A 25,000-nucleotide genomic window follows, 5' to 3' on the forward strand; every position below is an offset into this window, starting at 1 on the left:
GACACTTGTGTGGAGAAAAAGCTAATAGCTAAAGGAAAACTGCTTTTATTCCATTTCTAGGCATAAGTGACATTTATTAATATTATCCTCCCTATTTTTAACATGAAACGTTCACAAGACTAAACTGGCCTCCTTACTTCAGTTACTTTCGTAGTTATTTCTACAGTTTTTCTTCCATCAAAGTTTTAAAACCAAACTAAATTTCCTTTTAATTCTATAGTCCATGAATTCTTTTTGATGTGCTTCACCAGCTATTTGTGTCATCCTGTTGTTATGCCTATATTAACCTGGGAGCTTGGGAAGAGCATTCTAAGCATAATAAAATGGAGCTCTATATATAGATGCCATCTTAAAATCATCTCTTTTCTTAAGTAAGCAGGAGAATACTTCATAAAATATTTTATCAGTTATCTTCCATATATTGTTAAATTAATATGATATCATGTAATTAAGATCGCAGGTTTTGTTTCCTGTAGTTTTTCAAACCATATGGTTTCAAAGCCTAACTTTATTGTTTGAATCTTGCTTCCCTTTCATATTCATTTTATTATTGGTCTATACAGGGCTAGTAAGGGAGATAAAGATAAGACAGGGTGGGATCCTGACTGATTGATGGCCAATCAGGACACAATACAACCTATCATACCAGTTATAAATAGAAGATATTTTAATGAAACATTTTTTTGCTTAAGAAATGAACTCCAAGTACTAGGTAATTCATCCTCAAAACCTTTTAGTGACTATTAAGTAGGGAGAGCAATAAATGTTTTCCGTATTATATAAGGCACCTGAACAGAAGAATTTTATATTTCTGTATTAAAGTATGCTAATTTCAGCATTCTAGAAATAGTTAATCTGTTATGTTGTCATTTAATTAACCATGGTAATTTATTATGTTAATTCATGGTGATCTAGAAATTAACCATTAATTATTCCCTGATTGCATCAAATTGGTAATTGTGTCATGTATTTACTTTTTAAATTTTTATATAAATGCAGAACTGTTATTGTTCTTGGAAATGAACCACCCGCTCCCTGTGTGTTTGAAAATAATTACAGAGAACTTAAAAATTTCACATCCTTACCTTTGTCAACTCAGTGTCATCTAACCTATTATATTACTTAGATTCCTGTGTCATGATGCCTTATCAAAGGTGGGGTAGACAATTATAAATGAATTTGAACTGTGTCAGTTCAAACTGTTTCTCTGATGTAGACCAATCTACTCCTGATTACTAGATTGAGACTTCAGAACTCATTTTGTATTTTCATCTGAAGATTTTGACCTTCAAGTATAAAATATGTTATATGATAGCTTAGGAGAAAAATCAAGAGTGCCAATTTTCAAGTTTGACTAAAAGGGAGTCATTTCTTTTCAGAAGTCCAACATTAGTGAAAAACATACCTACCAGTTTAGGCTATGGAGCAGCTCTTAATGCAAGTTTGCAGGTAATATATGTTTGTTTTTTTAATGTACCTATTTCTAAATGTTTGCCCTTGAAAGTATTATGTTATACACTTAGCTTTTTTTTTTTTTGTATCTATAGTATAGCTTGAAGAATAACTAGCTATTTGGGGATTTGTAGGGAAAATGTGGTAGTTCTCAATAGTTGGGTTTATCATCCAAGTAAGTTGTATCACCTAGTACTGCAAGGAGCACTAGTTCTAATTCATTCTACTTTTGATGTGAAGAAGCAAGAAGGACACCCTGTGGCAAAATCTGGAATACTCGTTTTTCCTGCAAATGTTAGATTGATAGAAGCTTTTGCAAATGCATGTGGATCTGCATTAATATTTATCCAAGCTGTCATAAATGATTTCACATCATGGTGTTGGGGAACATGGTGCTTGTGGCAAAAACTTTAAAGTTTAATTATAATATATAATTTTTATGCAGAAGAGGCAAATGTCAGGACTTCTTTATTTTGAGTTAAGTTCTGGTCATTTTTTGAAAAGTAGAGCAACTGCTTATGTTACCGTAGAGCATTTCACCAAGTAAAAAGGTACAACATGTCACTGTTGAAGGATAAAGTGTAATTAATCAAATTTGCAGTATAAAACATTGTTTATATGTCTCAACATATTTAATACCCTTAGATCATTTGCCTCAAATGTTTCCAAAATACGCATTTGGTAATTTGAGACTCTTAAAGAAAAGATAAATATGTCTTGTGTGTGTGTGTGTGTGTGTGTGTGTGATTTTAAAATCAACTTCAGAAAGTCACATATTGTGTCTCTATTATTTCCCCAGGCTGCCCTGGCAGAGAGTAGTTTACCTTTGCTTAGTAACCCAGGACTGATAAATAACGCATCCAGTGGTTTACTGCAGGCAGTCCACGAAGACCTCAATGGTTCTTTGGATCACATTGACAGTAATGGAAACAGTAGTCCAGGCTGCTCTCCCCAGCCTCACATGTAAGTTTGGTTAACAGAGTTCCTCTGGGGAAGAGCCCAGACTAATTTCTTACTGTTTGGAGGAGTGTTAAGTAAGTGAAGTTGCTTAGTATGATAAATGTGTTTAAATTAACTATTATTAGATGCTCCTATGCCTTATAATTATTGTATAGAGCTTTTCTGAGTTCTCCACCTCTTAATTCTGCTGTTGACCTCAGTACAAAGCCTTTACATCTTATCTGTGTCTAGATCACATAGGTCTTTATCACAGCTTGATTTTGTGTGGCACAGTAAGACAATTCATTTCAGAATAGGTTGCTGCAATTTTTACTTTGATTACAAGTCTCTAAACCATTTATATGAACTGTAGTTGAGATAGTATCCAGTTTTATAAACCGTAAAATGCAAAGTTTAACTGTTAGCCACAGTTTACATAGAAGCTAGTAAAGTGTAACTTTTTTCCTGTCTTATAAATCAGTGTAATTACATATTCAACTTTAATTACTGGTGCGTCTGTATTGGCAAGGTTTATATGTTATATTTTATGCAAGACTACGATTCCTATTAATATTTAGCAGCTAACTATATCATTAATTACTCTAAAATCTTTCCCCTACCATCTTTTTAATGGAGCTGAGAGAGTGAAAATATTAAAAATTGATGTATTGTGGATTTCAGAAATGTGTATAAAGCTTTAAGAATGCCCAGACTTAGTCGTGTCAAATATGCCAATTTCTTGTTTACCGAGTAGCAAAAACACCCAACTTGGTAATTTATATTTTTAAAATAGAATTTAAATGATAAAGTGGCCATAAGGAGTTGATGTTCAATTTAGAACAATTGGTTGATAGTTTCTTACAATTAATTGCTACACCCCGACATTTTCACATTCATCCTTATTTCCCCATCTTTTTCTTCTTTTCCCCATCTTCTATTCTTCCCCATCCCCCAATTTAAATACATGAATAAAAAGTGAAGGGACTGAGCCTGGTCTTTGGATGAGTCTTCTTCCATTGCACCTTTTAAAAGGAACATTATTTTTGTTGACTTTCTGGCATTTCATTCTCCATGACCCATTATGTCTTTAAGATCATGTTCCTAATTGCTTTATAGCACTTCTACTCGATCACCTTTGCAAAAAATGGACTGTGAACATTAATGTGTTTTATCAGGTTCCAAACCATTACTTTTTTAAAATGGAAAAATTTGTCTTTTGGAAGTGTCTTTAGATGTATTAAATAATACAAAAGAAGTAATAAAACTTGAAGTAGAAAGAACATGAATATATGCTCTTGAGAGTAGCAGTACTCTAAAACAAGTAAAGTGAGTGATCAGACAAAAGTTTTTATATCTTGGGCTTTATCCTATCTGCCATGCAGTGGGTAGCTTGAGGCCTTTTACTTTTAGCAGATCTCCTGAGTATGCTAATGCTCTCTCCCTGTATAAAATGCCAAGACAATAAAACTTTAAAGAGCAAACAAGTGTTAGATCCTGTGTTGTTTTTTAAGTAATTCTATAGAAATGAGTGACATTCACAATAAAAGCTATTGATGTAGTGTACCAAGTAGAGGTGCTCATATGAAAGGGAGCATTTCTAATATGTTATCTAGAGAGGACATATGGATTAATTTTTTAAATAACTGTATATTTTGTTGACCAGTGTTAAGAAAACTAATCTGCATAGTTAAAGTTTTGAAAACTAATGATTCAAATTATTTATTCAACTTGGCATTTTAGTGCATACAATGCTATGTTAAATTATGTCATTTTAAAATTTTAACATTATTTCCATTAAGCAATTACTAATTCAGAATTTTTATTTGATCATTAATTTGATTAGTTTTATTGTGAATGTTACTACAGAGATATAAGTTCTTGTAAAATTATGTTTTTAAAAGAATACAAGAATATATTTAATGCCTGGTGAAATCAGCTCTTAATTGATTTAGTGAATCTCACTGTAAATGTTCAATATATATATATATATATCAAACCTAAGGTTTGGTAAAGTAGAAAGAGAGTTGGCTTTCAGATCACAAAGACCTAGGTTTAAAGCTAGTTTCTGACGCATGTTAATAAGCTATATGCTTCCAGCAAGACATACAACTACTCACTATGCCAGACATTTCTATGAGAATCAAAATTATAAAACAGTTGCCTATCTATAGTGGTAAGAGTTCTCCACCATTGTACTCTCAAGATAGAGAAATCCTTTCCCATTTCATTCACCAGTTCCCAGGTAGATTATGCTGTTGAACATTTTCTACTCATTTAAATTAGACATATGGAATGTATTATCTACTATTATCCCCAGTCCCTATTATTTCCTTGCCCACTTCCAAGATGGGGTAAATTCAAGAAAATCTTCAACTAGCCTAGAGGACAGAACTATAAAAAAAATTTTAAAGAAAATTTTGAAATGACAAACCTTAAGTTTTCCAAGTGACTTACAAATTAATCTCATACAGCATGTTTTATAGATATGACAGGTATAAAGGTATATATCCTATATTATCACCAATTGCCAACCCACAAAAAAAATCTTGTCATTCTTTGGACTTCATCCTGCTACTACTGTAAAGATTCTTGTGGCTAAAATAATTCTAGAATGCTTGAAAATGCAACAGGTTTATGGGGAATTGGAGAGAGACTTTCCTCTTTGCAAACATAAAATATTGGTTACATATAAGTTTTAGTATACATTGTGGAAATATAATCTATCAGAATTGTGAAAATATTACATAAATATTTAACAAAATAGTATTATAAATTTTAAAATACATTTGTCATTGTTATATGGTACAGATAAAGGTTTTATTATCTGATAAATGGAAAGACAATGTTAAAGTCTAAAAAATACATTTAAATCTAAGATATTCAAGTTAGGATTGGAAGATTATTAGAGGAAAGAAAGAATGATTGCTCAAAGCAAAAGATACCAAAGATACTTCAGCTACCCTGTGCACTTGATTGAGAGACAAGACTCCCCAATTTATAATTTAATCCTGTCAGGAAAAAACAAAACCTGTTTCTCCTATTATGCTTAGTACTAGTATGACTTTGACAAGTCATTTAGCCTCTATGTGCCCTCAGCTTCCATTTCTGAGAAAACTGGGCCAAGTCCTTTCTAACTTTACATCTGTGAACCCAAGACAAGTATTAGTCACTTGTCTTACAAAATCAAGTATATCTTTTGTTTTGTTTTGCCTTAGTGAAATCAGAGCAGTCCTTATCTTCAAAGAATCTGCTGTTACTTAAAAAAGAAAAAAAAAGCTTACCATAGTGGGTCTTTGAGATTTTAAATAGACAGGAATGAGTATGTTTGGATTGTTAATTAAAATCAGGACATAAAAGGATAGTCAAAAGATATGAGACCAGGAGCATATACTGTAGACAGTTTAAGTTTGGTTCTTTTATATAAATTATTCTTTTTCTGGATTAACAGATATAATAAGCTATGACAAACTATTCTGTAAGACTATTTCTTCTCATAAATCCTTCTTAAAGGGTCTCCTCTCAACATACAAGAGACCTTCCACTATATCTTTTGAGATTCTCTGGGTACCAGAGGAGCCCAGAGGTTATCTCTGTGCTTTTGCTCACTCTTCTATATGACAGATTAGATATATTAAAGAAATCAGAAAAAAAATATGACCAGAAAAGGACATGTGCTCAGCAATATTACTATCATTTATGTAAAGACCCAATGTTGTTACTACTTGAATAACTCATTAATTTATATTAAGTGGGAAAGTAGGTCTGAATTAATAAAAATTAACATTTATAAGGAATTTTAAAAAATGTATTAGTTTGGGTTGCCACAGGGGCCTAAGTAACTTTTTTTTAAAAACCCTTACCTTCTGTTTAAAAACAATACTGTATATTGGTTCCAGGGCAGAAGAGCAGAAGGGCTGAGCAATGGGGTTAAGTGACTTGCCCAGGGTTACACAGCTAGAAAATGTCAGAGGTAAGATTTGAAACCAGGACCTCCCATTTCTAAGCCTGGCTACCTATTGAACCACCTAGCTATCTAAAAAAATAAAAATAAAAAATAAACAAAAACCAACACTATTTTTTTAAAACTTCTAATTAGAATTTCAATTGGGACAACTTTAAGAAACAGATTTGGCTCTTTTACTACTAAATGTTAAAAATACATATAGTAAATCATTAACTGTATTGTCATTCATTGATTGAAATGCTCCTTAAAATCTTGCTTACACTTGCAATAAATTTTAACAAATCTTTTACATACCAATAGTATAAAACTAAAATTCTTCTTTGAAAGACTCAAGATTTTTTTCAATTAATACTATATTCCATAAATGGATCATCCTTCCACACCCTAGTAGAAACACATTATTAATTGTTGCAGCCAAGAGAATGCTATCATGTCCTTCACCTGGTCTTCTAATAATTAGTCAAATCATCACAAACTGGGAATTCTACATTAATTTTTATTAATGCTTCCTAAAGCACAAGATATTTAAGATGCTGGATTAAGTCATCAAAAGGATTAAACGTTAGGCACATTTAGACAAAGAGCTTTTTAACTTTAGTCTTGTTAATTCTCAGATGATGACATATAAAGGAGGGGGCATCAGTAGTACTGATAGTAAAGTTAAGTGATAAAAGTTTGGGAAGGGTGAAAGGTAAAATTTTTTTTTAATATTTTTAAGTAAAGAAAAAAAATTATATAAGAACACTGAGGAGAGGGGGTAGGAATCATCCATTTTCCTCAACATGGTATGTTTCTTATTCCATTATCTATTCTCCTGTCTCCCTACTACTTCATGTAAACCACTTGCTCGCACATGCCCTTCACATTTCCATCTGGGAAATTCATCTTGCCGAGAATGTCCTCCTTTCCCTTCCTTATCTAAATCTAACCTTTCCTTCATTACCCCAGTCTTTCCATGTAACTCTGTTCTCCACTAACTGAATAGATTTACTTTTGGACAAGAGAAATGGTTGAAAGAAAAAGAAAATTACTATATATGATGTTTAGTTTTGCCAAGGAACCAAAATAATTAAAATAGTATCAACTTACTGGAAACAATGCAGTGATACATTACTTTAATTATACTTACCCTGCTGAAAACTGGCACAATAGAATTGATTTAAAGAGTGCTTGATTCTTGTTTTAGGAAGAGATTGCAGCTTATATGTTTTTGGACTTTGAAACTAGTTATGAAAGGACAGGCAAATCTCTGATTCAATATTATAAGACAAGCTGAAACATCGTAAAGAAAATCACAGGTCCTTGAGGTATTTAGCTCCTTAAATTTAAGTAGCTATTAATATTTTAAATTAATAATATTAAATTATTAATTTTAAAGTGCTTTTCAAACTTTTTACACTTGCAGGCATTTTGGTGAACAAAAATCCTCCCACAATATAAATTTATCTGCCTATTCCCGCTTTCCATTTGAGAAAAAAAAATCACAAGAATTAAATGGAGATAATTTTATGTTTTTAGAAGAGCAACCAAGTAATGACAGAATTTCAGTGGCCCTGTCTTTTGAAATAAAGAAAGGTGATGTCAGAGTTCAAGTGGTTACTTAATAATCTCTCTTAGCTATCTTAATTGTTTTTTATTGTTTTTTATTTTATTTAGTCAATTTAGAACATTATTCCTTTGTTACAAAAATCATATATTCTTTCCCTCCCCTCCTCCTCCCCCCACCCGATACACAATTCCACTGGGTATTGTCCTTGATCAGAACTTATTTCCATGTTGTTGGTATTTGCACTAGGATGTTCATTTAGAGTCTACATCCCCAATCATATCCCCTTGACTCATGTAATCAAGCAGTTGTTTTTCTTCTGTGTTTCTACTCCCAAAGTTTTTCCTCTGAATGTGGATAGTGTTCTTTCTCGTATATCCCTCCGGGTTGTTCAGGATCACTGACTTGCCACTAATGGGAGAAGTCCATTACATTCGATTGTACCACAGTGTATCAGTCTCTGTGTACAATGTTTTCCTGGTTCTGCTCCTTTTGCTCTGCATCACTTCCTGGAGGTTGTTCCGTCTCCTTGGAATTCCCCCACTTTATTATTCTTTTGAGCACAATAGTATTCCATCACCAACATATACCACAATTTCCCTGGCTTTTCTGGTTTTACCTCTCTAACATTTCCCCATTACCATAATTCCCCTAGTATCAATATGTACTACAATATCAAAAATCCTTCAGCCCAGAAATCAGAGAAGATACTCTCCTTTGAGAGACTTGACTCAGAAGTGGATAGTGTTATGATGTTCTTTCTAGTTTCTTCTAAACTTTTGATAATTCTGTATCTTGAATAAATACTTAAAAAGTGTTAGTCATTCAGCTGAGTTTTCCACCACTTTATAGAGTACAAATAAAAAGTTATTTAGGTTAATTCATTTTGACATGGAAAGATTTCTAAAAAGGAAAGCCAGATGCCATCTAAATTTAATATTTAGGATGAAGTGCATGGGAGTTGCCATCTTTTCTCATAGATTAAGACTGTAAAGTGATTGAGGGTGTATTTACACACCCTAAAAAATAAGTATCTACAACTCTAAATTGAACTCATAATAGAAGGCGCAGTCCTTTTTCTGCTGCTGTTTTCTGAATCTGAGGCAACAAAGGGAAAAGTTTAATGATACTGAAGTCAGCCTTTTTTTTTCTTTTCATATTAGCAGTTCATAATTACTAGACTGGATCATAATGTTTAAATTAAGGACTTGTTTATGTGTTAGTGGTTAACTCTAGATTGTATTTTAGCTTTGTATCATTTTAACTAGTTCTCTTATCTGACCTTAGAGCTTTCTTTCAGTTAATCATTCTATATTATTTGGACTTTATTCTTCTTCTTAGATGAGAGGTTTGAAGTTTGAAAGTTATTGATTTCCCTTATAGAATCTGAGTATAAAAATTGTGCTTATGGAAGAAGTAAATATCATGGAAAGAAAACCTACTATTTATAATTTAGGATACATATCAGTAAAAGACTTTATTTGGCCCATGGTTACAGGACAAGGCAAAAGAATCAGTTGGTATTCAGAGAAGGAAAGACTGTAAGGAGCAAAGGGGCTTTGAAAAACATTCTCCACAATTATATACGGTATCCAAAACAAACAAACAAAAAAACTAGTCATTCTAGCCTGATCCAAATTCTCCAAGAGGTGATTTTTATTCAAATTAAAGGAGAATTTTCCAATAATTCAAATGTCACAAAACTTCCTTTATTTGGGAGCTCTTCAAATATTTCACCAGCCAACATGTCTCCCCTAAATCTTTCTTTGAAACAATCCTCTTCTTATGTCATTTTCAGTTCCCTAATCATTCTGGTCATACTCTTTTAAATACACTTGCTAATACCCTTCCTAAAAAAGTAATACCCAGAAATAAATTAAATATGCCAGAAATTATCTGTCACAGAGTACAGAGAGAACATCACCTGTTCTTTTATTGAGCTAAATTTGTACCAATATTTCCAAAAGGCATATCTCATTGATATGTATCTTAACTTATATATCTTAACTTTAGAGTAAACCAAAAGTCCCAAGTCAGGTCTTTCTGACATAAATTGCTTCTAAGTCATGTGGTTCCCCTACACTCCTATCCCCATCACTAAATGTATTGAAACAACCAAGAATAAAATATCTATAGATCTGGACCTAAATGGCACATAAACTCCAACTTCCTAATTTTACAGATGTAGAAAATTAAGGTCCAGAGAGGTCATACAATATGCCTAAAATCATAACATTATCTGATTCCAAAGTAACCACTGGTGGTATAGTAGTAGATAGAACACTGGGCCTGGAGTGAAGAAGACTTCAGTTCAAATATACCTTTAGATACTCTTTAGTTGTATAATTCTAAGCAAGTCTCTTAATCCTCTGTCTGACTCAGTTTCCTTCTCTATGAAATTGGTTTATAATAGATCCTACCTCTTAGGGTTATTGGGATAAAAGGAAATAAAACTTTCAAAGCATTTAGCACAATGCCTGACACATAATAAGTACTTAAAGCTCATGTCTTTCCATTCCTTCCTCAAAGTCCACTCACACTTTCTCTTGTACTGCATTATTAGACCTGTTTTTCCTTCTACTAGATATTTTTAGGTATATGTAGAGTTCTTAAGATGGGTAGGTGGCATGTTATGTAAAACCCTTTAAGATGTTATATCTCTGTAAAAGATTGAACTTTGGATTGTTTTGCTATTGACAGGGATCACTATGTTGCATGATGAAACTTGGAAACTGGGAGGCATATACCTTCCCAACTTCTATTTTCATATATTCTCCAATCTTCTGCGATCCCTCCTACCATGCCAAGATTACAGGGCATCTTTCTTTTTCAATATCATATTCATTTCATGGTGCAAAGCTTCAATATTCTGCTACTTTTGTGATCAACTCTAAGATCTCTTTTCAAAAATAACTACACAGAAATGTATTATTTCAGCTTTTTATCTTCTCTTATGTGTGTGTCTACACTAACTGCTCTTGAAACTGCTCTTGCACTCCCTTGAAACAAGGGTTTCATCATACATACATACATACATAGGCTTAATTAATGCACACACCCAATGGGCTTTAGCTCAGCACTCCCAAATTTTGATGATCCACCAGTTACAGGCTCTCTGGGAGCCAGGATTAAAAGCATGTATGACCAAACACAAGTAACTTCTTGGAAAATATGTTAGTGATCTACTTAAGCAATATATTATGTTTAAACATTCTAGATAGAATTTTTTTTTGTAATTTTGTAATTCTAAATGGCCCCTGCTTTACTAAAGGACTATTATTATTATAGATCAGAAAAAAGGCATATTTATAGAAGTTACAGACCATTTGATATAGTTATATAGAATTGACTAATCCATAATAGTTTACATTTACACAGCACTTCAAGGCTCCTATAGACTTTTCCTCATAATAGTACTGTGAGATAGCAGGTTGAAGTAATGTGTCATCCCCATTTTATATATGAGGAAACTTAGATTTGGAAGACCTAAATAGTTTGCCTGGTATCACACAGCTAAAGTGCCAGATCAAGGAATTAAACTCTGGTCTCTCCCAGCTCAACATTTAGAACTCTTTTTGCCATACTATGCCTCTTCTCAGTATATTCCTAGAGTTTAAAACAGTAGCACTTATCCAATTACCGTAATTAAATTCTTTGTCAAATGTTTTCCTAAGAATTTACTATTATTGCCATTCTTGTCACATCTTTTATTTGACATATGCTTATATAAATACACTAAGGTAGAGAGGCAGCTTGGAGAAGTAGATAGAGAGCCAGCCAGCCTGAAAGTGAAGCATATATATATGGGCTCAAGTTCAGCCTCTAACACATACATGGCCAACTGACCCTAGGTACACTGTCCAACCTATTGGTGCCACAGGTGACTCTAGATTATAGCCTACAGAAGTTTCAGATTTGTACTAATAAAGGAAAGTTCCCTTATAAGAAATTTCATACATTGAGGAAACATCAGGTTGAAACCAAAATTCAATTATAAGAAGAGTCAAGCCATAATCAATTCTTGTATCTTAATAATTCATCTATGTAACACTTCATGGTTTACAGAGTACTTTCCTCATAAAAATAAAACCTATAAAGGAAGGTAGTACAAGCATTGTTACCATTATAGGAACGGGGAAAAAAGTGTGTAAAAATTAAAATTAATATTCGATACTCCAAGTATTATTTTAATACTATTTATTAATATCATCTTAGATCAAAGAGGAATTTTTAAAAACTCCAGCAAGCACCCAAAATGCTCCCTCCTTATCACTGGTACCAGCCAGAGAGAGCGAGTGGGCAGAAACAGAAACTCAAAACTCCATCCACTTAAGGAGATGCACAAACAGGAAAAGTAAAAGGGGATTGTGGGAAATGTAGTCTCTAGAGTTCAAGATTCTAAATCAATACATTACCCCCTGTGATCCTTTGGGAGACAAGTCTCCCCAATGGATCATGAAAACATAACTAACTTATAACTTGAACTAGAGGTATATACAAATATTATAGTTTTGAAAGGGAAATTACAATATTTGGGGGATAAGAGGAAAATAAAAGGAGAAAGGAACAAAACCAATAATAGGTACATTGACAAAAAGCCAATTAGGGGACAGTCCCCTTTGGCATAAGAACAAAAGTATTTCAAACTCCCCCTCCAGGTTCAAATTCACCAGCCCCCAAATTGACGTTTTCTCAACCTAGTAATCATTGGTTTTATCTTTTCCTTTCATCCACAAATTATTGCAGTCTTTAAGTTGATTATGTTTCCATGATCCTTTTGGGGAAACTGGTTTCCCAATAGGATCACAGGAGGGTATGTATAAATGGAGATTTTTAAACTTTTGGACTTCATCCCACAGAAGTCCCTTAATATTTCCCAAAATCCCCTTTTCCTGCATCACACATTTTGTGTGATTGCAAGTGGCTGTAACTCCTCCCTCTCTCTCTTTTTTTGGACCTGCAACCAAGCTGAATTCGGGCAGTTCTTTTGCCCAGTTATTATTAATAAAACTTTTAAAATATAAATTATTGAATATTAATTTTTAAACCCACAAGTGTCAAATAGTTAAATGATTTAGCAATAAATTCAGGGGTAGAAATATGAAAGCTGGGACTTACACCAATGTCTGAGACCAAGAACATTACTCTTTTCCTTGTAACGGAGCAACTAGATAGTATAGTACATTGCAATAGCCTTGGAATCATAAAGATCTGAAGTCTTTCTAAAATGTTTATTAGCTGTGAGACACTGTGTGGGCTATAGCATTTTTCAGGATCAGTTTTCCTCATCTATAAAATGGAGATGATAAAAGCATCTAACAACATGGGATTGTTGGGATGATGAAAAGAGATAATAATTGTAAAGCATCTTAAAATGCTTTAAGTGCTAGTGATTATTATTGTTGTTGTGATTATACCATACTACTATAGAATAAGTTCTTTAATATTTGAGTATACTGTTTTCTACCATGATATATACACTAATAAAACATCTGATGAATAAGAGACTTGTGTACCATTAGAACAGGGCCCCAAGAAATACCTTGTTCACTTAGAAATAAGTATGATAAAATATAAGACTACTATAAGTAGTTTTCTCCTAATCCCATGAATTGTACCTTTATAGTTTAGATTTTTCTAAAGAATAAAAGAGAGTCCAAATATATAAAAGAAAATCTAATGCTCAAACTTACTCAGTTTGATGTCATGCTATCTTCAGATTTGTTTTAAATTGGCTAAATAGCAACTTTGTATTTACCTAGTTACCTTCTTTAATTCACTGAGGAGGTGAAAGGGAAAGGATAAAATATTAATTTTTTAAGTTTGCCATAAGAAAACACCCCATTTTAATAAAGTTACCAAAAATTAAATCTTTTACCTATTTCTCTGCATTAAACTTTGCATTTACTGGAATCTAAATGCAATCTAATATTGCCTAATTTATAATATTAAGATCTATCCTTTACAAAGTGAAAAAATGGAATTCAGAAACTTACGGTATTTCATCAGAATTTATACTTGCACCAATGGGCAAGTACATCATTCATTAGATTCATTAGATTCATGCCTACGAGGCAGTTGCACCATGTTGGTGTTTCATTCATCTATGAGTCACATTCAGCTATACTCTCATGACTTCTATCACTTTGGAAATTAAAATTCTGCAGTAAAACTAGAAGACTTATCAAATAAACTTCTGGTATGTTTTATTTCCTAGTAAAAAAAATCTGACTTTCAATTTAGTTCCCATTAATTCTCTAACTTTAGAAAATGTTACTTAAATTTTAATGAATTTTAGTCTTATTCTGAAGATAGATAGATAGACTCCTATGGAAACATCCATTCAATGACAATGCATAAAACTATTTTTAATTAATCTAATTTCCTTTGCTGATTCACTGAAATGGAGACGATCGGTTGACTTCAAATGGAACTCTATCTTTGAACAGATCCATTGGAGTATAGATTAAAATTAAAGACACATCATTAAGATTAGTATCATGTAGTTAGAAAAAAATTTTATTTTCAAGCTTTAAATACTAATATTCTGAATAATGTTATTCTATAACTATATAGCAAATAGCAATGGCATTTAGAGTAGAAAAAGCTCTATCCAATATAAGGCTATCCTAGATAAATCAGAACTATAGATGTATATTTTTCCTATTTGGTGTAGAAGCACACAGAGATGGTGGTGTAATTGCATAATATTAAAGTAATTTTATTTTTAAGTCGATTTGGCTTGGACACAGGAAGGGTGAAGTAAATGTTCATTTGAAAGAGAGACATTCAGCCTAGTAGCTATCTAGACTATCACAAACTGTCAAATGCAACCACTTTTTTAATTTAGTTATTATAGTGGGAACACTGATTCCTTCCTCATCTAAAACTCCAAGTTGAGGTTTGTCCTTCTACAACTCCAAAGGGCTTTCTGTCATATGCTGAAGAGAAAGAATGTGAAAATGTCTTCCATTATAATATAGGAAATTTTTTTTGGTGAACTTATCATATAAATATTAGTAAATGGTATGGAAAACAACCTTTAAGGTCTAAAAGTAAATGCAGATTTAGACCTTATTAGTTACAAAGATCTGTTCTAGTATTTCTCAGTTAATAAAAATAAGAATTATTATTTCTATTTTCAGAATACATAAATGCTATATTCTGTTAAGATCATAGATCCATAACTGCAAATAATTTCAGTTGATATGTGGTCCAATATCCTTCATTATATAAATGAGGAAAATGAAGCAAAGAGGGTCTAGAACTTGCATAAGGTGACACTGGTAGTAATTATTAGGGAGGAGCAGAAGGTTTATGAAAGCTCAATCCTCTAACTGCAAAAGCAGTACTCTTTCTTCTATAACATATTACAATTTTAAAAATCAGAAAAATTTTAAATTTCCTGAAATTTGTTTAAAATAATCAGAAAGTGGGGCCTATTTTCAGGTAAAATAAATTATAATTAGACAAAAGAAAGCTTAATATTAAGAAAGCTGTATATTTTAATTATATAAATAGGATAAATTATTAATAGGATATTTAATCAGTGTGACTTCTCATGTATAAATAACAAAATATTTTTTTATAAAATCATTTTCATATTTTACATTTTAAAAGCTTTTTAAAGTTTACTCATTTTAATTGTTATTTCGTTCACAACTTCTTTTTAAAAACCAGGGAAGGGGGCAGCTGGGTATCTCAGTGGATTGAGAGCCAGGCCTAGAGACGGGAGGTCCTAGGTTCAAATCTGGCCTTAGACACTTCCTAGCTGTGTGACCCTGGGCAAGTCACTTGACCCTCATTGCCTAGCCCTTACCAAATTTCTGCCTTGGAGCCAATATGCAGTATTGACTCCAAGATGGAAAGTAAGGGTTTTAAAAAATAAAATTAAATAAAAATAAGAAAATAAAAAACCAGGGAAAAATTTTAATCTATAAAAGGTTATATTCTCTACATTAAAATAGTACTATTTAATATAAAGTGATATATAAAATTGATCTTTTATCATCATATAATAGACGAAGAAATTTTGCAGCAAAGTGTAGTGGATGGGTCACAAAACATACCTTAGGACAAAGTTAGGACAAACTAATGAAACCTATTAAAGTAATCAGACAGATTTCTATGATAACCTCACTTAGCAAAGTACCTGACAAATATTCAGCACATGATAATTGATTATGATTGATGGACTGCCCAATATCATAAAATATAGTTAGAGATTTAAGACAAAAACCTAGAATTCAAGTAAATTCCACCATTTACTAACAATATCTTTTTCCATAAGGCACCCAACTTTTCTCCTTTTCCTTAGCTCTATAACAACAACAACAACCAATTATATACCTGTCCAATAAATTTCAGATGTGGGGTTAAAATGAAACCAAAGATTTAAAAGTATTATGTAAAACTATGATGCTATATAAAATATGAATGTTAAACATTTTGGGGAACAAGCACAAGAATCTGGATAGGAGTTGGAAGATGTCTGTTCTAACTCTGAGTTGTTATAACTAAATAAATTACAAACATTTTCTAGAAGTAGCTCTGTGTAGAAATTAAAAAGTACCAGAAGTAATAAAAATAAGCAACCAAAAAATGAGTGACATAGAACAATTGCATTTGAATAGAAGACATATTTTGTACAAATGCAGTATTTCTTTAGATTAAAACTATTACCTAATGGTTATATTCATGTATTTTTGACACAATGTCAATGAAATATTATTTCATTTGAAATCAATTTCCATATTAAAACTAAACTTAAGTACTATGATGCTTTAAGTTTCCCTAAAGATGTTTCTGATGCTTTTTAGTGCTTTTTAGAGAAGTACCAATTTTATGAAAATAGAGACAAGAAAATAGAGAAATCCTTTGAAGATATGGAAAGAATAATTTTTCAACTTCCTAATATAATAAAGGTTACCTGAGGAAACCCTTAGCAATGTGGTATAGTGGATAGAAAGAAGGCGTCAAACTAAGAAAAATGAAGGTCAAGCCTTCTCTCTGTCACATCCTGGCTGAGGGTGTCACCTAGCCCATCAGCACTCTAGACTACTCTCTAGGATAAATTTGTTTATCTTCCCAGGGAATTTGTTAACCTACATTGGTAAAAGGAGTTTCTTCAATTGGGAACACTATAACAAAGGAAATCACAGGTTTAGGTCTGGTCCATCCCTATCCCTCTCTTATCCAGATAAACCTGTTTTGTTCTGTTTGTTAATTAATGAGAAAGCTGGAATACATTTAGAAATTACTCCTGCAATAGATTTACACTAAGTAGCATTTAGTGGCTAATATTAACTGTTTATTCTTCTTGAATTGCCAATGTGATTTGAACAATGTTGAAGGGCTGGCAACTTCAGTTTTACAGTCATTTCTATTTTATCTTAAATTGTTTCACTAACTCTCCCTACTTTACCATACTAATGACCTTTTCCTTAAAAGGCCATTGTGTACAGATGTTTAAACAATTGTACTTGAAACTATCTAGACATCTGGGAATGTAAAAATGTTGTGATTCCATATTCTGGCTTTGTATCATTTTAAAACATATTAAAATCATCCATATATTAGACCTCAAGTCATAAGATACTCTCATCCTAAAGAAAATGGTAACAGTTGGTAAGACTTTTTACTTAATCTTAAGAAAGGAGAAAATGAAGATTTGCATTCCTTCAGGGAATCTACTGTGTGACCACAATCTAAAAAGATAAACTTTCACATTATAATTTTCCTCTTTTGCTTTAGGGTGTGAACAAACATTAGCATTTCCTTCAGCTTTCATTGGTGCCTTGGGTCCTTATAAATTTCACAACAAAGAGGCAATTCATGTCTTTAGGTGGGGAATCCAGAGTATTAATGTAGCTAGCTCATTGTCTGTTTGGAGTATACACTATTGCCATACCTAGACTGTCAAATAGACTACAAAAATGATTTGCTTATTTTCTACTTTCCTCTTTTGACTCTTAAGCTATGTTTCTATAAGCAAGTTGTAGGATCATAAATCTGGAGCAGAAGGAACCTGAGAAGTCATCTCCTATCTTCTCATGTTATGGTTCTTTAGTTTGAAATAATGACTGCAAGTCACCAGGTGGTAAATTAACTTTTTTAGAATGCTGAAACTTTTTCTTTCAAATTCCACTCAAAAGAATATAGCTGTGTTTGCCAGTTTAAAAAGACAACAACAAAAATACTGATCATAGTAGACATGTTTAGTTGTTCTCTTCAGAACAGTAGCATCAATGTATTACTTGCTTTCTGGAACAAATTAAAAATCAAAACTAGGAGATCTCCAAATTTAAATAATCCTCTACTTCCCCTAACAAAATAGAGGGATAGCTCAAAGAAGGAGATTTATAATCTACTTTATGGCCAAGTAGGTAATAAATGTATATGTTTATAAAGATTCCCATTCTGTGATTAATTCGTTCTCGAGTACTATAGAAAAAAATAATTTGTTTCTTCAAAAATGCTCATATGATTTTACTTCTAGCAGTAGGTACTGGGGATCTGAGAGCTTAATGAACTCCGTCTTCCCCCACCCCCATCCACATCTCCCTCCCATCTCCCCTCCATCTCCCCCTTTCCCCCCTCCCCTAGTCTTGTAATGTGGTCAACTTTTAAGCCTCTTCTCATCTACTACTGCTCACTTTGAACTGCTTGGATACTATTTCCTTCTTCATTCTTTAGATTTAGTTACTTAAAATCAATTAGGGCACACAGCGAAAAGGAATGCAATTAGAAATAAGAAAGCATCCCCATAATCTAGTGAAGGAGATAGCATACATACACAATAATTATAAGTAAAAGATGAATTCTCAATGTTCAATAAATAACAAAGGTATAAACAAAGTGCTATAGGAATTCAGAGAAGGCAAAAATTACTTTCTTTTGGAGTATATCTTAAAGGATGTTTAGGAATTGAACAGGTAGTAGAAGGGGTATGAGAGAAAGACATGAAAGTGTGGTCATAATGGCTCTTTGGAGAACCACTGAGTAGTTTAGAATAGCTAGAGTTTAAGACTCATGAAGAATAGTGGGAGATAAAACTGGTTCTTGCCAAATTGTGGATCATCTTTAAAGCTAGCAAAATGCTTGATCTTGTACTATTTTAATCTTTAAGTTATTTTGGATTCTTTTCAAAATTGGTAGAATATCAAGCTAATGCAAATAGAAAGATAAAATAATCTGGACATTTATATGTCACTTTAGAGTTTGAAAAGAACTTCATATCTATTATCTCATTTGTTCTTCACAATAACCCTACAAGTTATCTGCATTTTATAGATGAGGAAACAGGCTAAGAAAATAAATGATACAAAAAGAAATAGCTTAAAAAGACCAGGATATATGTGACAACAATAATAAATAATTTATGCTTGTATACAACATACATTTGCAAAGCACTTCCTCACAAGGGCTCTGTGAGATAGGCAATTCCGGCATGATTCTTATTTGACAGATAAGGAAATGGAACAACACAAAGAGCAAATACAGAGAGTAAATGGCTTCCTAAGATCACATAATATTGTTAGAGTCAGGATCTGAACCCAGGACCCCCTGGCATCATGTCCAGCATTTATTAATTCTTCTACAGCATCCTATCAAGAAAAAAAAAAAACTACATGAACTCCTTCAGTAAAATAAGATGGCATCATATTGCCACTAATAGCCAGGAATTATTTTCATAGAACAACTAGAATTGTTCCTACTTCAGTCTTTCAATCTAATCTGTCCTGATATATCATATAATTTGATCAGTCAGCAAGCACCTATGAAACACTTATTTTTTTCCCAGCAGCAATTTTCACCTCTTTTTTGTAACCCCAATACTTCAGTACCTGGCACAAAGCAGGCGCTTAATAAATGTTCATTGTATGCATGATTAACTGCATTAGGTGTGGGGGGACTACTAATACAAAAAATGAAATCATTCATATTCTGAAAGAGACTACATTCTAACAGGTTTACCAAATACCCCTCCGAACCCCACCTCCCAACAGCTCTAGGTCCTCTCTTGCTATAGACCCAACTCTGTTGGAAACCTAGTATTAGTGAATGAGGACAGTTTCACATCAGAGGTGTGAAATTTAGAAATACATCATCATGAACACAGGAGACATAGTTTAAAAGAGAAAGGTAGGTCAATCTATAAGATACTGAGACAATCACCTCTTAACAAAACTGGCTTACATAGAGCTCCTGCCTCTGAGGCTTTCATTCTGATTTTCAATTACTCTCTTTAAAGTTTTGTCCAAAAAAAATCTTCATAAGCCCAAAGTAATTTATGACCCTCTAGGAAAGTCTGTTTACTGATGAATATTATGATGATGAGATAATGATGATGATAATGATGATGACAATAAATGCATCATTGATGGAAATAAATTTGTGAACCAGAGGTGCTGAGCATTCTCAGGGAAAATTTTCCCACACTGAAATGTACTTTCCTTTTTGAGTAGAAAAGTTCTTACTTATTTGACATCTGAGGCCCACCCTGGATCTTTGACATATAATTTTGGCATTCATTCCTAGATGCATATGAATTCCCCAGATCCATTTTAATAACACAGCAGTGTCATATTGTACTTTTCTATTTCATGACTTAAGTATTTTAGCATTTAATTTGATTGCATGGCTATAGAATTAGTAATGCTAAATTATATCTCATTACTTGCTTTGAAAGTAGCACTTGTACTATAGTAGTAATAAAGCCCAATGATAAACTAAATCCAAAGAACAATTTAAATTTTTCTTTCTCTGAATGAAGGAAGTAAAAAAATAAAACATAAACTATGAAGGGACCTTGAAATAGATGACTTACTATTTCTAATATAGAGGAAAAGTAGTCAAAATGGGGGAGGCACTAGAGACAGCCAATCTATGGAGAGAAATGGGTCCTGTATTTTTTTTAAACTCCTACCTTCCATCCTAGAATCAATACTGAGTAATGGTTCCAAGACAGAAGAGTGGTAAGGGCTAGGCAATGGGGGTTAAGTGACTTGCCCAGGGTCATACAACTAGGAAGTGTCTGAGGCCATATTTGAACCCAGATCCTCCCATCTCTGGATCTGGATCTCAATCCACTGAGCCACTCAGCTACCCCTGAGTCCTATATTTTTAATGAATTTTCACTGGCCTCTCAGGTTCATGTTTTATTGTCACTAGGATTTTTTCCTTAGCAAAATATTTAATGCACCAACAAATTACACCTCTAGAACTTAATAAATTCAGCAGTGATGAGATGACCCATTGCTTTTCTCAAATACTTTAAATGGACTTCTCCTGAAATAAAGAGGAATTTTGTTATATGAAACAAAAAGTGTTGATCCATAAATTTCCAAAATCTAGGGAAAGATGTCTGAGATATCTGTTCAGGAATTGGGTACTAAATGACTCTTCAGGGCCTGTTGACATCCTTAAGTGAGAAATCTGATGCAAATGGACCTAATTAATTTTGAAAATTATAAATGAATTGTATACAATTATTTATCTAGTTCCATTACCACCACCTTAGTGCTACTCACTCAACGTAGACTATTACAATGTCATCATAATGGGTTTTCCTACCTTCTTTCACAAACCCCCCCATTCCATTTTTCAGTGTTCCTAGACTAATCTTCCTTAAGAAATGATCTCACCATGCAAATCCCCTGCTTAGAGTTCTTATTACTTACCAAGTAAAACTGTTTTACCTAGCATTCAAAGCTCACCACAATCTGGAGGCTTTTCTGGCTTCATCCCATACATATCTCCTTCTACACTATGTTCTAAACAAACGTCATTCTGTTCCATGAAAATGCCTCCATTCACTCTTCAACCTCCATGCTCACACCATTCCCTTGTTCCTAGACTACCCTTCTCAGCTTTCTCTAATTTCTGTCCAGCTTTAAAGCCTAACTCATGTACCCTCTTCCAGGAGGCCTGCCTGACTCCTCTCAGTTCCAAGTGACTTTACCCTTCCTCAGAAGAAATCTAGATATAATTATGCACATATACATTACAATTAACTATATGGACATGTCACTTAAAGTTTCTAAATTTTAAAATATTTACCATGTAAATGAGTTGTTTACCTAATTTAGGGTAAAATACTAGATTATAAGTTATTTAAAAATAAACCTTGCATGATCAGGTTTGTGAGGGAAAAGCACTAAATATATAATTAAAGGATACAGTTTCAAATCTTGCTTCTGGTATTTACTACTGACAAGTCATTTTGTTTCTCAAGTTATCTACTATGAAGGTGGTTAGGATTCGATGGTCCCTAAAGGCCCTTTGAGCTCTAAATCTAATATAGGATCCCTTTAAATAAATTACAAGTAAGACAAAAAGGTAGGTACTGTGCTTTTTTTCTAGATACTTTATCTCAGAAAGTACCATGGTGCTCTGTGAACAGTTAATCAACACTTAATAGAGAAAAAAATATTTAAAAATAAAGACACTAATAAGTTTCCTTCTGGTAAATGGACATGAATTGCTACCTAATATTGGTGATATGCAAAAAATATGTGAATTTTTACATAAATTGCTTTTACATTCTATTTATTAGACCTGTGGGAGCATAGTGCTTTGCCTTCTAAACCAAGAGTTGTGTGTGTGTCATGGACCCCTTTGGCAGTCTGATGAAGCCTAAAGACCACATTGTTTTTAGATACATAAAATACTATAAAATTACCCTCAAAAATCAATCACATTGAAATGTTTATCCAAAAAATAAATAGTTTAAAGTTCAAGTAGCCCAGATTAAGAATCCCCAATTCAATATTGATGCAATCTGGTTCCAGCAATCATTAATATCTTGAATAAATTTCTGTAAGTTTGTTACTAAAGGAAACTCTTGGTGATTCATTAATTCTATATGTAATAAAATAAAATGTTTTTTTACCTAGTGGGTATATAGTGTCATATGCTTGGCATAAAAATAAAAATGAAACACAGGCCCTGCCCTCAAGGAGCTTATTGTCTACCAAAAACCTAATTCACCTACAATGTGCAATTCACTGAACTAGGCACCAGGGAAGATGTAATAATAAATAATATATGATCCCAACATTTAGAAGCTAGCAGTCTAAAATAAGATCTTAGTCTTTGGCCAATAATACTAGACATTTCAAGGAACCATAGATTTAGAGCTGGGTAATAGATCTTAGATCTATTACTTAATAGAGTTCTGATTTATACATGTATGAAATGATTTATTTATACATGTATGAAATTATTTATATATACACTCAAGTTATCAGATCTATAGATATTGTTGTTCCTATTTCTACAAATAAGGAACCCCAAAGATGAAGATGGTTGCCTGTGCCAATGAGGTGCAAAGTAAAGGGATTAATGTGCTGTGTCCAAATTCAATTGTTGGATTGCATTTAACTGATCTCAGCAATTGATCAACACTTGATGTGGGAATCATCAGATCAAATAGTATTATCAAAGATGAAGATTCACCAGGTATCAAATTACTAAGTCCAAGAATTAACTAGAAAAGCACCGTATGAATTTTGAATCATCTCTGGCTCAAAAAGTCAAGCTGGTTCAAAAGCCAAAGGGATGTCTCAAGGGAAGTAGGAAAAAAAACAAGGGAGAAGTGCTTTGAAATGTGATTGTTTCCCACATACACACACAAAAGACCAGGCAAACTAAATGTCATTTTTTTGTCTGTCTCATTTTATCCCTGCAATGAAAAGTGGCCAAGTGAAATTGGTATCCATAAACAATATAAATATTCTTGCCAAATGAAGTAGGTAGAAAATTCAGTAGAAATAATACGACTTTTTGTGTGTGTGGATTCCTTATCCTAGTATTATTCACCATACATGTTAATTTTTTCAGCAACAGAAATGTTAGATTCAAAACAGATAGGTCCCCTTAAAATGGTCTTCTTTGGCATAAGGAAAATTTTGAGGCTTTTGAATATAGAAATGAACTGAGAATAAATCTATGGAAACAAATAACTAAATGGCTTTAGAATAAAGGAGTCAAATATTATGCCATTGAAATTTGATCACTTGTACATTCTCAAGTCATTGTGAAAACTTAAATTATACATAGGTGATATGTTACAAATTTTGGAGCCTAGTCTCTATCTCTATTTATATGTAATCCATTACTATAATTTAGTTATCTTTAAAATATTTAGATTCAGAGATTCGACTAGGAAGTGCTAAAATCTCTCCTTTAACTTGGTTCTACAATTATATTAAAATGTCATATTGTAAAGCCACTACCAGGACCTTAAATAAGTATCATTTTAAATTATGTCATTTATTTTGTATATTTTGTATGTAAAGGATGCTGCAGGAATATTCACCTAATAAGAAATGTTTTCAAATCCTAATTTTCACATAATATTTTAACAACTGGTTGATTTCGTTTTTTCAGTGAAATAACTAGTTAATTCAGTGAAAACAATGAGTCTAAGTGGTTATATAACTGAAATGATATCTACTGGCTTCTTATAGTCTTTGTGAATATATTTTAAACTTCTATCCTAGTCTGAAATAATCCACATATATACATATATATATTTTTAATCAAATAGGTGTTCTTACTACATATGCCTTGTAATACTTTAATAGAACATGAATTTTTAAATTATTGAAAATGTCATTCTAAAATATGACTTCTAAAATAACAGTTAATAAGCGATGTTTAAGATATATGAACAGTTAATTCTACTTTTCAGTTCATATATTACTTTATATTATTTACTTAAGCATGCTGAAGTTAACTTTTGGTATCCTGGAAAGTGGCATTAAACTATGTTGACAGAAGTCTAAGAACCTGAAATAAAAACTCCTTTCTTTAAAACTAAAAGATAGCATTTTAAATTATAGCAAAACTTTCTGGTGACAAAAAAAAAAAGAAAAAACCCTTAATTTTCATCAAATATCATTAACAAATTCTTCTCTCGGCTTTTTATTTATATCTTCTTTGGTATAATTTCATGATTTACCCTCATAGAGTGCATTAATGTCATTGTAATGGGCACTTCCCAAAGTGTCTAACTTATCCCTTGGGAGTAATCTATACCGTGAATTGAGAGATTAGAGCTGACTTTATAGTAGCTTGACACAATAGAGACATTT

General features: G+C 32.5%; 1 protein-coding gene across 19 annotated transcripts in view; it reads left to right on the forward strand.

Moving 5' to 3' along the window:
* FOXP2 (forkhead box P2) overlaps nucleotides 1-25,000 on the forward strand; it is a 694,699-nt gene that overhangs the window by 662,012 nt on the left and 7,687 nt on the right. For all 19 annotated transcript variants that reach the window (XM_007504164.3, XM_007504167.3, XM_016426114.2 and 16 more), the window contains 2 exons: nucleotides 1,380-1,449; nucleotides 2,252-2,415. In XM_007504164.3, the coding sequence (XP_007504226.1) occupies nucleotides 1,380-1,449; nucleotides 2,252-2,415 (234 nt within the window). The remainder of the gene's footprint in view (nucleotides 1-1,379; nucleotides 1,450-2,251; nucleotides 2,416-25,000) is intronic.

The sequence above is a fragment of the Monodelphis domestica genome, chromosome 5, assembly GCF_027887165.1.
Source record: "Monodelphis domestica isolate mMonDom1 chromosome 5, mMonDom1.pri, whole genome shotgun sequence".
Taxonomy (NCBI): domain Eukaryota; kingdom Metazoa; phylum Chordata; class Mammalia; order Didelphimorphia; family Didelphidae; genus Monodelphis; species Monodelphis domestica.